General features: G+C 38.1%; 1 protein-coding gene across 1 annotated transcript in view; it reads right to left on the reverse strand.

Annotated features, from left to right (window-relative positions):
- pip4k2aa (phosphatidylinositol-5-phosphate 4-kinase, type II, alpha a) overlaps positions 1–12,911 on the reverse strand; it is a 32,671-nt gene that overhangs the window by 6,554 nt on the left and 13,206 nt on the right. The window contains exons 2-6 of the mRNA XM_052595788.1: positions 6,367–6,464; positions 4,583–4,679; positions 1,536–1,688; positions 1,278–1,424; positions 1,152–1,190 (exon numbers count right to left, since the gene is read on the reverse strand). Of these exons, the coding sequence (XP_052451748.1) occupies positions 1,152–1,190; positions 1,278–1,424; positions 1,536–1,688; positions 4,583–4,679; positions 6,367–6,464 (534 nt within the window). The remainder of the gene's footprint in view (positions 1–1,151; positions 1,191–1,277; positions 1,425–1,535; positions 1,689–4,582; positions 4,680–6,366; positions 6,465–12,911) is intronic.

Here is a 12,911-nt window from a genome sequence, read left to right on the forward strand (position 1 = left end):
GAAAGCTACTTCAAAGTCCACATTTGTACCAATACATGTACAGGCACACTTAAAAAACAAAAAAAGGCTATTCTTAGAAAACTAACAGAGCATATGAAGAAATTTAACTTTTATTTCTACTCCTCTATTGTTTTGCTTTGGCCTGTAACAGGACAGCAACAGGCTCAACATTTATTCAGACATTGGATTTTATATTGACAGTAAATCTGTGTGACAGATGAGAGATGGTGCTGCACAATCATTTTAACAAATAATGTCTCCAATCAGCATTTTGGTCTAGTTTTTCAGCAGAAATGTCTACAAATCATTAACGACAAGATACATTTGATGCAAAATTGTGTCATAAGACAAGCTTTCTGAATATATATTATAAAAAATGTTTAAAATATTACATTTAATTGATTGTAGACAATAATTGATAATATTTCATTACATAATTTAGTGTGAGTTTTTATAATTTTTCTCACTTTTTTACATTTATTTATGAAGTGTAATATCAGCAGCGGGGGGGATTTGTGGACAACAACAAAAAAAAAATACACTAAACAAGTGTTTCCCAAAAAACTTGCGTGCTGTTGTTCAAAGATGGGGACTTTTTATTTCTGTATGCTTCTATGAACGGAGAATATGTGAGAAATGTCTCTTTGAATACACCATGCACGACAATGCTAAATAATGCCTAGTAATAGACAGACATGTGAAATTACAAGGATACATAGCTAACTTTCATATTTCTTCTTTGTTGAGTTCTAGTACCTCGTGACAGGCGCCCAGCCCATCCACTGCCATTAAACCCTGTTTTATTTTCAGTGCCAGTGTTGATGCTACTGAAGCTTCCAGCCTCTTTGCTTTAATCTCCAAAGCTTAAAAAAGCACCATGGACTCTGCTTCACCTTGACACTCTAAGTATAGGATAGATCTACATCTGTGCACCCGATAATCACACAGACGCTCTAAAACCAGCACGCCTCACTCTCTGTTTCACACTAAATTAAGGTGCTTGAAGAGACAGATGATTAGCCACTACAGAAAGAACCATCTCCATACAATGACCTGACATACAACACACTCTAAACACCAATGAAAAAGATTGAAAAAGTCCAAACTGAAAACATTCAGATCAGATTTGTGTGTTTGAGGGTGAAACTGACCTTTTCTTTGTCACTTGCCTCTCTGGCAACAGTAGATCCCTACAGAGAAGAAAAATTGGAACATGTCAAAGCATATCATAACCGTCGTCTGGTTTGACTTGGCCAGTCTTTTTTCATAATCCTTACCTTCAGGTCATATTTCTTATACACAGACAACCGGTGGCTGAAAACGTTGCGTGTGACTATCATGTAAGTCTCATCTCCATCTACAGTGAGGCGGTACATGCCTAGAAACTGTGGCAGGAGTGTGGTACCATGACATTCCACAATATACTGCAGTGAAAAAAAGACATTAAAAAGACATTATACCTGGCTCACAAGAAATGTGCATGTCAATGTACAAATGATTGGGAAAACATGGAGAATGAAGGAGCTTGTTCGCACCTGGTGGTACTTTTTGAGGATGTTGTGCATCTCGGCCACGTCCTCACTGCTTATGGTTTTGATGACGTACCTCTTGTCGTAGGAGGTGTGGAAGCGAGCACCACTACGTCCCTGAGCTTCACTGACGAGGGGCGCGCTGCGTGTCAAAGAGTTCTGCCAACACACATAGGAAAGAGGTCTTAGCACACACAAAAATGGTGGCAATGTTACACAAGCTAATGTAAAAGGCTGTTTTGAGCCAGAAAATCAGCCCCTTGAACCTGCTGGTTTCAATCCAACTAATGTCATTATTCAGGAAGCCACTCAATTTGGCTAGTCCAATGCAACAAAACGAAATTCCTATCAATACTGTCGATGGGGGACATTTGTTGTGTTGCAGAGCCACTATATATATTATATCTGAAATGAAATGATTTCATTTACAAATATCATGCACTACTGTTTAAAGGCGTGAGGTTTCTTTTCATGTTTTTGAAAGAAGTAGCTAAAGCTCACCAAGGCTACATCAAAAATACAGAAAAGGGTATGTATGTTTCTGGTGATCTGGTGTGCAAATCACTACTATAATTGCCCTGCCCACAAACACATGACCACTGACATTAAAACACTCTGCAATATCCAACCATTTTCCCTCACCGACTGAAGTGGTCTGCCCTTGTGTCTGTTCCAGTTATATATACAAAAAAAAAAAAAAAAAACGGTGGACGCATGGTGCACTTGAAAGGACCGGAGGGTCTCTGCTCCGTGAGGGTGAGTGAAGGACACAGCTGCACAGAGCAGCTCGAATCACTCTACATACATTCCCAAGGTCTGCTACCTCAAACTCATAAACACCCACACGTTTCCCTACCACCTCCCTCGGTCTGAGTATCAGAGCCTCTTTCTACATGTGCTTGGATTTATATTCATCAAGTTTAGCCATTAAACACAAAACCAAAAGCAGGATGTGAAATGTCTAAAGGTTTCACAGGCTGAGTCATGCAGGTTAGGGCTTGTAGCTGTTCAGCCGACGGCTTGTTCCGCAGGGAAGTGTGTGCACGGATGGGCTGAAAATAGTGATGATGAGGCAGAAGATGCAGGGTGGACTGAGGAACCACAACTCTAGGAAGTCATAGCGGTATTACGCTAGATCACGATTACAAAACAGCTTTGTTATACAGGTAGATATTTGACTTGTGGCTTAACGTCCAGTCCCAAGTACCGCCCACTTATGACCAACATGAAAAGCAGTCCTAAACTAGCATAATTATATAGGACGGGTTTTCAACCTTTTCTTTTTAATGGCTGTTATTGACTCCACAATCATATTACAAGGTCTCTTCCAGTAGTAATTAACTAGGATCAAAGATAAGGATTAAAAAAATATTTTTCAGTTTCTATAAACCTATATAAAATATTTTAAACATAGCATATCTAGAAAAAATGCATAATAAGATTTGATTCATTTACATGACTTTGACCGTTACAATAACTATACTTTTAAAATGATATTACTTCATACAGTGCCTCCCACTAATATTGACACCTTTGATTAATATGAGCAAAGGCGGCTGTAAAAATAAATCTGCATCATTTATCCTTTTTGATCTTTTATTAAAAAGTGCACAAAATTGTAAACTTTCATTGAAGTTAAACAATTTTAAGGTTTGAATCACGTGGTATGTTAAGCAGCAGCGCAATGTGCATGCTTTGTTTACATGAACTGGATGTGTGCATGCGTCGTGATGCGTCACTGCAGACGGGATGAGGAAAAGAATTGTTAAATAAAGTGTTTTTTTTTCTTTGCGCACAAAAAGTATTCTCGCAGCTTTGTAAACTTATGGTTGAACTCCTGATGCCACATTCACTATTTTACCAATATCCTTGCTACATTTCTGTGCCTTGACCGTGGAAGTTTCTCTTGCGGTCTATGGAGGGTCAGAGAGGTCTTGGATTTTATCAAAAATATAATTTGTGCTCCGAAAATGAAAGAAGGTCTTACGGAACTACAATCCCATGAATCATTGGAATGACAGAATCAAATTACAAATGACTAGTCTTCAACAGTCAAACTTGAAAATAAGCTGAAATGATGTGAACAGATGGTTTCAACAAAAGCATAGAACTGATTCACAATCCCGGAGCTCACAACAAGTACATCTTTAAAGTTTTATTAAAAAAAAAAAAACAATATGACTATGAAGAAAATGACTTTCTTTTTTACTTCTGGAACCTAACTTTTGCACTTCAATGTTCGTTTTAAGTCATCTTGTGGCTCCGTTGGAAGTTTTCTGAGGCGTACAAGTGAGCATCAGCCCCCTGACATAGGGCCTCCTTCACACTGACTAGTCTATTTAGAAAATACAGAGTTGTTAAACACACTTCTAAATTTGCAAAACTCTTTCTGCTAGCTTGTCTTAGTGCAATGGTGGTTTCATTCTTCTCTGATGTATAACACAGGAAGCCAATACAACGGTATACCTGAGGTAAACAGCTCATATTGAACATCTCTAATCAAGACCATAAAATAAGCAGCACATTCTGGGAAGCTGATGTTTTTGCGCATGTGTAGGGTTGACGTAATGCCTTTTAAAACCACATAAGCAGACAGGGAGCTCTAACCAAGGCCCTTAGCGTTTTCTGATTACAGGAGCAAAGGCAAATCTTCCTCATTATCCAAAATAAGAAATGTTGAGAAGAGCCTTTCCATTTATTGCACATTGATTGCGACTATTCTTGCTAAAAAAGGTATTTTCTTCCATGAAAGGGATATAAGGAAAAGAATATAAGGGGAATTAAGAATGTTCGTGGGAGGCTGAAGGATACAAGGACAGCTCTGACATTACGGTGTTATTATGGGGAATAATGGTCTTCATTACGACAGCAAATTGAGTGGTTAATGACTAAATTACCTCTTGGTAATCATGGGCTTTTCTCACAGAGACTGCATTGTTTAGTAGTGAGTACACTGGTGTTTTGTGTGGTTCAACTGCAGTAATTTGCTGTGGTTTTAAGACACATTGAATGCGACACCTTGGATCATTTCTTCTCTCTTTCACAAAGCCTACCTGGAAGTCCTGGTCATCGATGCTGAACCTCTCTCTCAAATTCCGGAAAACAAGAGGGCAATACTCTTTAAACTTAAAATGGCTTGGCATATTCTCTCTGAAAAGCAAAGAAGAAAAAGCATAAAAGCGAAGAAACATCTCGAGAATTGTCTGGTTAAATCTCACAAAGAAAAGTCTGTTGGTTAATTATTAACCATGCTTTTTTGCTTTAAGTCTAAACTTGGTTTAAATTAAATGCTACTGTGTCCTACCAACATTTTTTACTTCTAACTTAAAAGGTTAGTTCACCCAAAAATGAATATCAGCCTGTGTTTTACTCACCCTCAAGGCATCCTAGGTGTATATGACTTTCTTCTTTCAGACGAATCCAACTGGAGTTTTATAAAAAATTGTCCTGGCTCTTCTAAGCTCTATCACTGTAGTGGGTGGGTGTTTCTGTTCAACGGTTACAAAAACTCAAACGTGTTAAATAAAGTGCGCGCATCCATAATAAACCATGCCTCACACAGCTCGAATAAAGGCCTCTTGTAACGAATTCTTGCGTTTCACTAAGAAAAATATCCTTATGAATGTAGTATGCGAAAGTGTTCCGGTGGATGACGTAGGATGTACGCATCACTCACGCACCTCGGAGATATGCTACTCTCGCGAGTTTGTTTAAGGAGGCAAAGTTTCCTAACTTTAGCCAAGGAAAAGTCTCCTCTTGGCTAGTACAGAAATCCTCAGACATTTTTCTTTACAAATCCTCGTTTTGTGCTTCTAATTATGACTGGCATTTTGTTTTGTTCTCCCTCCGCGTTCGTCACTATTCACACAATGGCGACGTCCTACGTCATCCACCAGAACTGCTTCCGTTTATGACAGATGGATTTTATAAGTTTTTATAACATTTGAAATGTGGATATTTTTCTGACAAAAAAATGCATGGATTCACTACAGGAGGCTTTCATTAACCCCCCAGAGCCGTGTGAGGCATGTTTTATTACGGATGCGCGCACTTTACTTAACGTGTTTTGGACACCCAACCACTACAATGATAGAGTTTAAAGGTGCTGTAGGGAACTTTTGTAAAAAAAATATTTTTTACATATTTATTAAACATGTCATTATGTCCTGCCAGTAGAATATGAGACAGATAAGCTGTGAAAAAAAATCAAGCTCCTCTGGCACCTCCCAGTGGTCCTATTGCCATTTGCAGAAACTCCATCGCTCCCGGTAAAAAACAACCAATCAGAGCTGCGGTCCGTAACTTTGTTTGTGTTCAATATGTAGAAAAATGTATATAATAAGCGAGTACACTATGAATCAATTTTCCAAACCGTGTTTTTGGCTTTTCCTGAATCACTAGGGTGCACCTATAATAAGTGTTTATATTCTGACTATTTTAGATTGCTTCGGGGGTACCGCGGCGGAGTAACCCAGTACCTTTGTGATTCTTCATAGACATAAACAGAGAGAAGTAGTTCCGGCTACGATGTTCTTCCGCAAGACGCAAGCAGTTCTGTTTATTAACCGCTAGAGCGTCAAAAGTTCCCTACCGCAGCTTTAAAAGAGCCAGGACAATTTTTTATATAACTCAGATTGGATTCGTCTGAAAGAAAAAAAAAAGACATATACACCTAGGATAGCTTGAGGGCGAGTAAAACACAGTCTTTTTAAATGAAATCTAATTCAGACATGTTCTTGACAGATTTCATAAGATTCACCTCTCTAACATGATTCAAAGATTAAAATATGTTGGAACATAACAGTTGGGAATGGGGAAAACCTTGAGAAGAACTCACTTGTTGAAAAGGTGGTTGTCCACCTTAATCTTCGAGTAGGCTTTGAAGTCATCAGGCATTAGCATGATGGGGATCTGAACATGGCTCAACTCGTTTATCTAGAGAGAAGGAGAGAGAAAGAGGAGAGAGATTCAGTTACTGGTTACTTGCTCAGGGTCCAGGTCTTTAAATGGGAGTCAAATGTAGTGGTCACCCAATATAGGCATGGAAACGTGTGACAAACACCAATGTCTTGAGAGCAAGGTGGCCTATGTAAATATACATTTAACACAATTTAATAATAGCAAATGAAATGTACAAATATGTTGAAAATAAATAACCTAATTTAATTATTTGAAAGAACATTTACTAAAAATCCACCTACAAGACTCAATTGCCTGTCAGGCTACCAATAAGCAACATAATTCCAACACTTGAAAGACTTGTGCCAATCAGATGTACTTATACTGGTTAACAGCTACAGCAACCACACGCTTTTGTGATGAACATAATTATTTTTGTGACACTGAACCAATCAAAGCACACAAACAGGAGGTGCTGAGATGTGCTGGGCACAGAAAGCCATGAGTGTGAGTGATGTGTTCTGCTCATCAGAGGGCGATATCTCTGTGGCACAATGCTCTACTTTGCTCCGGTCAGGGTCTGAAACAATGTGCTACATTCAACAGTCATCAGTTCCTGCTTTGCACAGTTTGCTCTTATGAAAACAACACTAGAGCATTTTTGTAATAAAACTGTAATAATGGAAATTACTGCTATACCAAGAGAAGTGGGAATTTAAAACTGCTGTGGCCAGTTTTCATTCCAACAAAAAGATCTGGTGACTCATAGGTTCTTTCCCTCTATTAAGAAATAAATAAATAACAATAGCGCTAACTAAACTCAAGAGGACTGCAGAAGGCCTTAATTACTGTGATATATCTGTTTGTTTGAGGATGTGCATGCACCAGGGTAATTATGAGCAATCAAACAGGCATGAAGCACCATGGGAGATCAAAGATGTTTGACACTCTGCAGCAACAGACAATCCTCAGAGCAGTAAATAATAAATATGAAGTGTAGGAAAACTACAAATAAGTAAGGTTGCATTGAAATTAAAAATGTGGCTGATAAGTGGGGGACATTCAAATTTGATGCTATTTTGTAAATACGTTATAAATAAAAGACTAAGAACTAAAGTCTATCATCTTAAATACTACAAGTGAATTTAACCATCGCAACATTATAACATACCTTAACAACAATGAATATGATTTGCTAAAGATTAAACCTAACAGTATTTACTGTAACTGTTTTTTAAAGATTAATTTTAAGAGAGCATATACTGGTAAAGATATATATATATATATATATATATATATATATATATATATATAGCATTAAATGATACAGTGAATTTGAGCATCACAAAATAATAACGTACAGTAAGAACATGTATAGTATCAATCATGTTGGTAAATAATTGGAGTACTAATATATTGCACATTCCTGTAAATATGTAAATTTTTAAATCATAAAATTAGGGCTGCTCCGATGCGTGATTTCACATAGAGCAGCTGTTACTACACGGAGCCATTGTTAACTGAGAAGATGCGCAAATCCACGTTCATTTTCAGCATTTATTTGCGCATCTTCTCAGTTAACAACGGCTCCGTGTAGTAACTGCTGCTCTGTGAAATCACGCACCTGGGGGAATTTACCGCAGATTAGAGGATTTATAAATAAATCCATAAAAATAAATGCATGAACAGTACATGAGAACATGAACAATTTTGCAACCAAATTGTGATGTGATATCTGCCATTCACAGAAGATAACAGTCATTTAGGATCTAACATAATTAGATCTAATCAGTTTGAAATACCAATTTTAATCAAAGAGAAAGTAACAGCTAATTGCTTCACTTCCACTGAAAATACATTATAACAGCAGTCAAAGGTCAAAGAAGCTACATTTAAGGGCTCTCTGCCTGTCAGTCACAATGTTTTGCATCGACCCACTGCGATGTAATCCCTCAGAGAACACAGAGCACTGAGGTCTCAAGAGACTTTCCTATTGGCTGATCAAATGCCAGGCTTCTGGAGTTGAAGGGTGTCTTAGAGCCTAGTTCACTGTTGGTAAGCAGTGCTACCTACTGTATAGGAGGCAGAATGTCTGTTTTCTTCGTAGTTTGAGGAAATGTGATTATATCTCATTTGTTCTGCATGTCAACATCTACATGACATGTGACATCCAAGAAGAGACCGTTATTTAGCTTCCTTTGTGTATAATTAGCTTGTTTTAAAATATAAAATTCACGATTGATGCTAATATTTTCTTTCATGGTGAAATGGTAAATGGTTAAGGTTTAATCTAAATTCTAAAATAAAGATAAGACAAATAAAAATAAACAGAATGAGAGCTCAATTTACATCTTGGATGGCTTTAAGGATTGTAAATGTTCATTACTGGGTAAACTATTCCTTTAAATCAGCCCTGCTAGAGTCCTTAAAGGGATAGTTCACCCAAAAGTGAAATTTCTTTCATTAATGACTCAACCTCATGTCATTCTTTTCATTTTAGGGTGAACTATCCCTTTATCATTCCAATGAGTTTTACACTTCATTTCTGACAAAAAGGATGTGAGTGGAGTTTTTTTTGCCCCCTCAGTCAGAAAGCTTCAGGCCAATCAGAGCGGACTCGGAGTTACTGAAGCCCTTTACGAGAATGAAAATTGTGAAAGGAAGTCAGGCATTTTAAACATGGTCACTTGAAACCCTTTAAAACACCTTGTTCCTGACATAAGCATGTCTGAGGAGGCTGTACTGCGGTTACTGCTTCGTGAGTTAGGCTCGTCTTTCACGCTGTGGTCAGAAAATTAGGCTATTAATAGCACTACGCATTAAGAGGTTTAATTTTTATTTGTAACACCAAGCATAAGCCAATCAGGTAGATTTCGACAAAAATGCTTTGCTTGGACGGTAAACATGATGAATCTTTTTTCGTACTGTTCAAGGAAATTAAATGTCACATGAGGAAACCAACGTTATGTAGAACGGAAACAAATTTCATGAAAGTTTTTGCCCACTCATCACTTAAACTGAAACTATTTTTTCTCTAGATTGTGCTGACACAAACCGTTCATCCTTTTTATATAATAGATGGGCTGTCTGACCAGAAGAAACAGAACTGCTCTTTGGGCCTCCGCCAGGCTGTTGTAAACACTATTTATCACAGATCAAGAGAGCTACAGGCAGAGCGCTGCTGCAGACGACATACAAGCATCCAGAGAAGCAGCCGCTCGGCACCACGAGAACATGACACTAAATCACCCACAAACCAAAAGAGTGCAAACCGAAAGCAGAGGGGACAAAAAATCTCCATCTCAACACCTTTTAGTTTTAAATAACATTTAAAACACTGTGGCATAGTGACACAGTAAAACCACAGTTTTTTGCCCCTGTAGAATGGGATTAGTGCAGTGTTTATTTGAAATGCAATTAAAGCTAAGCGGTAATGTGAAGGGTTAAGAGGTAACAGTCGCTTACAGAAACATGTGCGAGCAGGATGAGGTATGAGCTGTGCTTTCGAGAGGACTAAGGGCTGTCTACTGGCAATGGTGGAGCAACAGTGAGCACAGAGGGAAACTGCTCTCTGTGACCCCCGTCAGCTACGGCAGGGGGCCCTCTCAGTAGCTAGCTACAACTTATTTTGGAAACCAAACCTACGCCTTTTCAGGACTCTGTACCACGTGGACAAATAAGGAACTATGTATGTTCCTTATTTTATTAAACAAAGTAGGCCTATATTTGACATCTGGTCCATGAATAACTAGGGCTAAAGACAAAGATTACACTGAATGTGGAAAAATGCCCCCAATAAATCATTTTTGGGTGACTTCTGTGATTTTTTTTGTCTGCTATCAAACATTTTTTATATTTTCATAAGTTCACTATTTCAATTAACGAAATCAGGTAAAGTATTTAGCAAACAAAATGCAATTTCAACATTTCATTCACTCTAATGATGGTTGAAATAAACCAGAAATAAAATAAAATATAACATGCAAAACTGAAACTGAAAACGAAAACAAAAGAAGATATTTTGAATGTGTTTTATTGACCATACAGTGGAAATCAATCATTCTATTCGGTTATCAAAAATCCTGAAAATATATTTTTTGTGTTCCAGAGAAGAAAGAAAGTCATACAGGTTTATAACAAAATAACGGTTAGAAAATGACAACAGTTTAAATTTAAATTTTAATTAATTTTACACAGATCGGATGGGCTAATTTTTTATGAATTAATTAAAAAATATATATACTTTACAAGATAATTTATATGCTATTACATGAAAAGCACTTAACATGAATAAGTAGGGGTGTGACGGTTAGTATATAACCGTGAGACCGGCGGTTATAGTTGAACACCGTCATCAGAACTCTATAACCGCCAAAACCGTGTCATTAAAATATTTTTGTACAAACATTTTTTAGCAAAAATTATTTTCATTTTTTAGATAGGATCATAAGATGCGCAATATATTGGGAGACATGGTTTTTTCCACTTAATGAAGTTTTGTAAATCGTCAGACATGATATTTACCACTTCATAAAATTTTGCTTTGTAGAAAACTTTTCTTAAAAACGAATTTCGTTTTGTACAAATCTTATCTTAATTTTAATAAATGTTTCATCAACCAATTGCATGTATTTTAATAAATAAAAAGCTAATATAGCAGACAATGATAACCGTGACACGGAAGCACCAGCGCGCCGCGTTCACTTGCACTGCACTGTGAACTAGAGCACATCTCATCGTAATGAAACTCAGCGTAGGCCTATGCCTCATTAGCATTAAATATATTTGCTGCATCCTTTCTAGAACAGACAATGGCTTTTTTTGCGGCTCGCATCAGCAAAGCATTGCATCGCCATAGACCGCAAAATAATCAGCGGATGGCGGGCGGGTGCGGCTTTGAAATTTGCTCTATGATTTCCGCGAAGCAGAAAACGAGGACGGAATCTCGAAATCCAGTCATGAAAATGAAAGTTGCATTTTAATCTGGACAGTCATGGAATTTGCCAAAGTTAGCATAAAATAATCAAATAAAATCTCCATATGGACCAGTATTTGTAAATGTTAAGCCGCAAAAGTTGTTTAAACTATAAATCCGTGTTCTGCGCGTCTCTGTGTGAATTAATGAATGGCAGAGACGTGCAGGTTTGTTTACTACATAGACTGAAGCGCATGACCCTTGCATTAATTTCAGCATCTGAGCTTCAGAGTTCTCTCTCCATCAAGCGATCTGAACTTTTCAGTTCATCTCAATGGACGCACAGCGCACCTGTATTTGATGCTCTGTAAACTCTGTGTGAATGCGCATGACTCACCGTCACTTTATAACTGATAGCGCTGTTTCTCACACATGCAAAGAGAGAGAGCGAGAGTCTTACCACGCTTAAACAACACGCTATATGTAAACTATTCTTTGTTGTCTTCTACTGTCAAAATAGAGTTCATTTAGAATTATTCATATTCATTTTCGAAGAAGCAGAAGACATACCAGTTTCTCCGGTAGTGGGCGGAGCTAATGCGCAAATGGCAATGGCTTTTTTTGCAGCTCGCATCAGCAAAGCATTGCATCGGATGGCGGGCAGGTGCAGCTTTGAAATTTGCTCAAAAAACGTTGGCGCGGATGATTTGTGTTTTGTGAAGTTTTGTGACAGATCTCCTTAATAAACGGAGGTCTGAAATCTCTGCCTCTTTACCGATCAGAGCGCACGCTGACACGGAGTTAACCCGCTATCTCCAAGAACAACCCCCATCCACCCCCCGACGGTTATGTTATAAACCGTCACATTTGACTCACGTCATAACCGTCATCACCAATTCTGAAACCGGCACACCCCTATGAATAAGTGCTTATACAGATTTAAAACAAATGTTTCTTTAGCTTCCAAAAAACAGCTAACCATTAGCGCTTGTAACCTTAATCCAATAAATTCTACTCGGTGAGCCAGTGAGCAGTTTTGGAGACGTTGCACTGCACAAGATTAGAAACTGTGAGAAACTGGAGTAGACAACATACTCCACTGTCCCAGTTTCCACCTACATGCTAGATCTTTTGAGGATCCAGCATAACATTTTCAACAAAGCCAGGGGCGGCTGCGCAGGATCTCCTCGGCTTGTTCCCTCATACGAATATAAATACAAATTAAAGCTGCAAGCAGCGATGAACGGGCCCTCGCACCCGGGCTCACCGGCAGCGAGTGGCTTTAGTTAATAGGTGAACGGTGAGAAATATGCGTTTAAACTCATAAATATAAGTAGAATATATCAATGTTTATTCCATATATGTGCCAATCTTCCTGTTGCCAGCAGGTGGCGCTATCATTATAATGGAAAATTGGCCTTCAGATGTGTTCAGGGCAGGACTTTTATCGAACATGTGAGGTTTGGGGAGGATTGGACATTTTATGCCTGAGTTACAACAACATCCTATTTCATGGCGAAACAATGAAATTTGTCAGGCCGCCATGGACACGCCCTTTAACGAAACCT

Source organism: Carassius gibelio, chromosome B24 (assembly GCF_023724105.1).
Source record: "Carassius gibelio isolate Cgi1373 ecotype wild population from Czech Republic chromosome B24, carGib1.2-hapl.c, whole genome shotgun sequence".
Classification (NCBI taxonomy): domain Eukaryota; kingdom Metazoa; phylum Chordata; class Actinopteri; order Cypriniformes; family Cyprinidae; genus Carassius; species Carassius gibelio.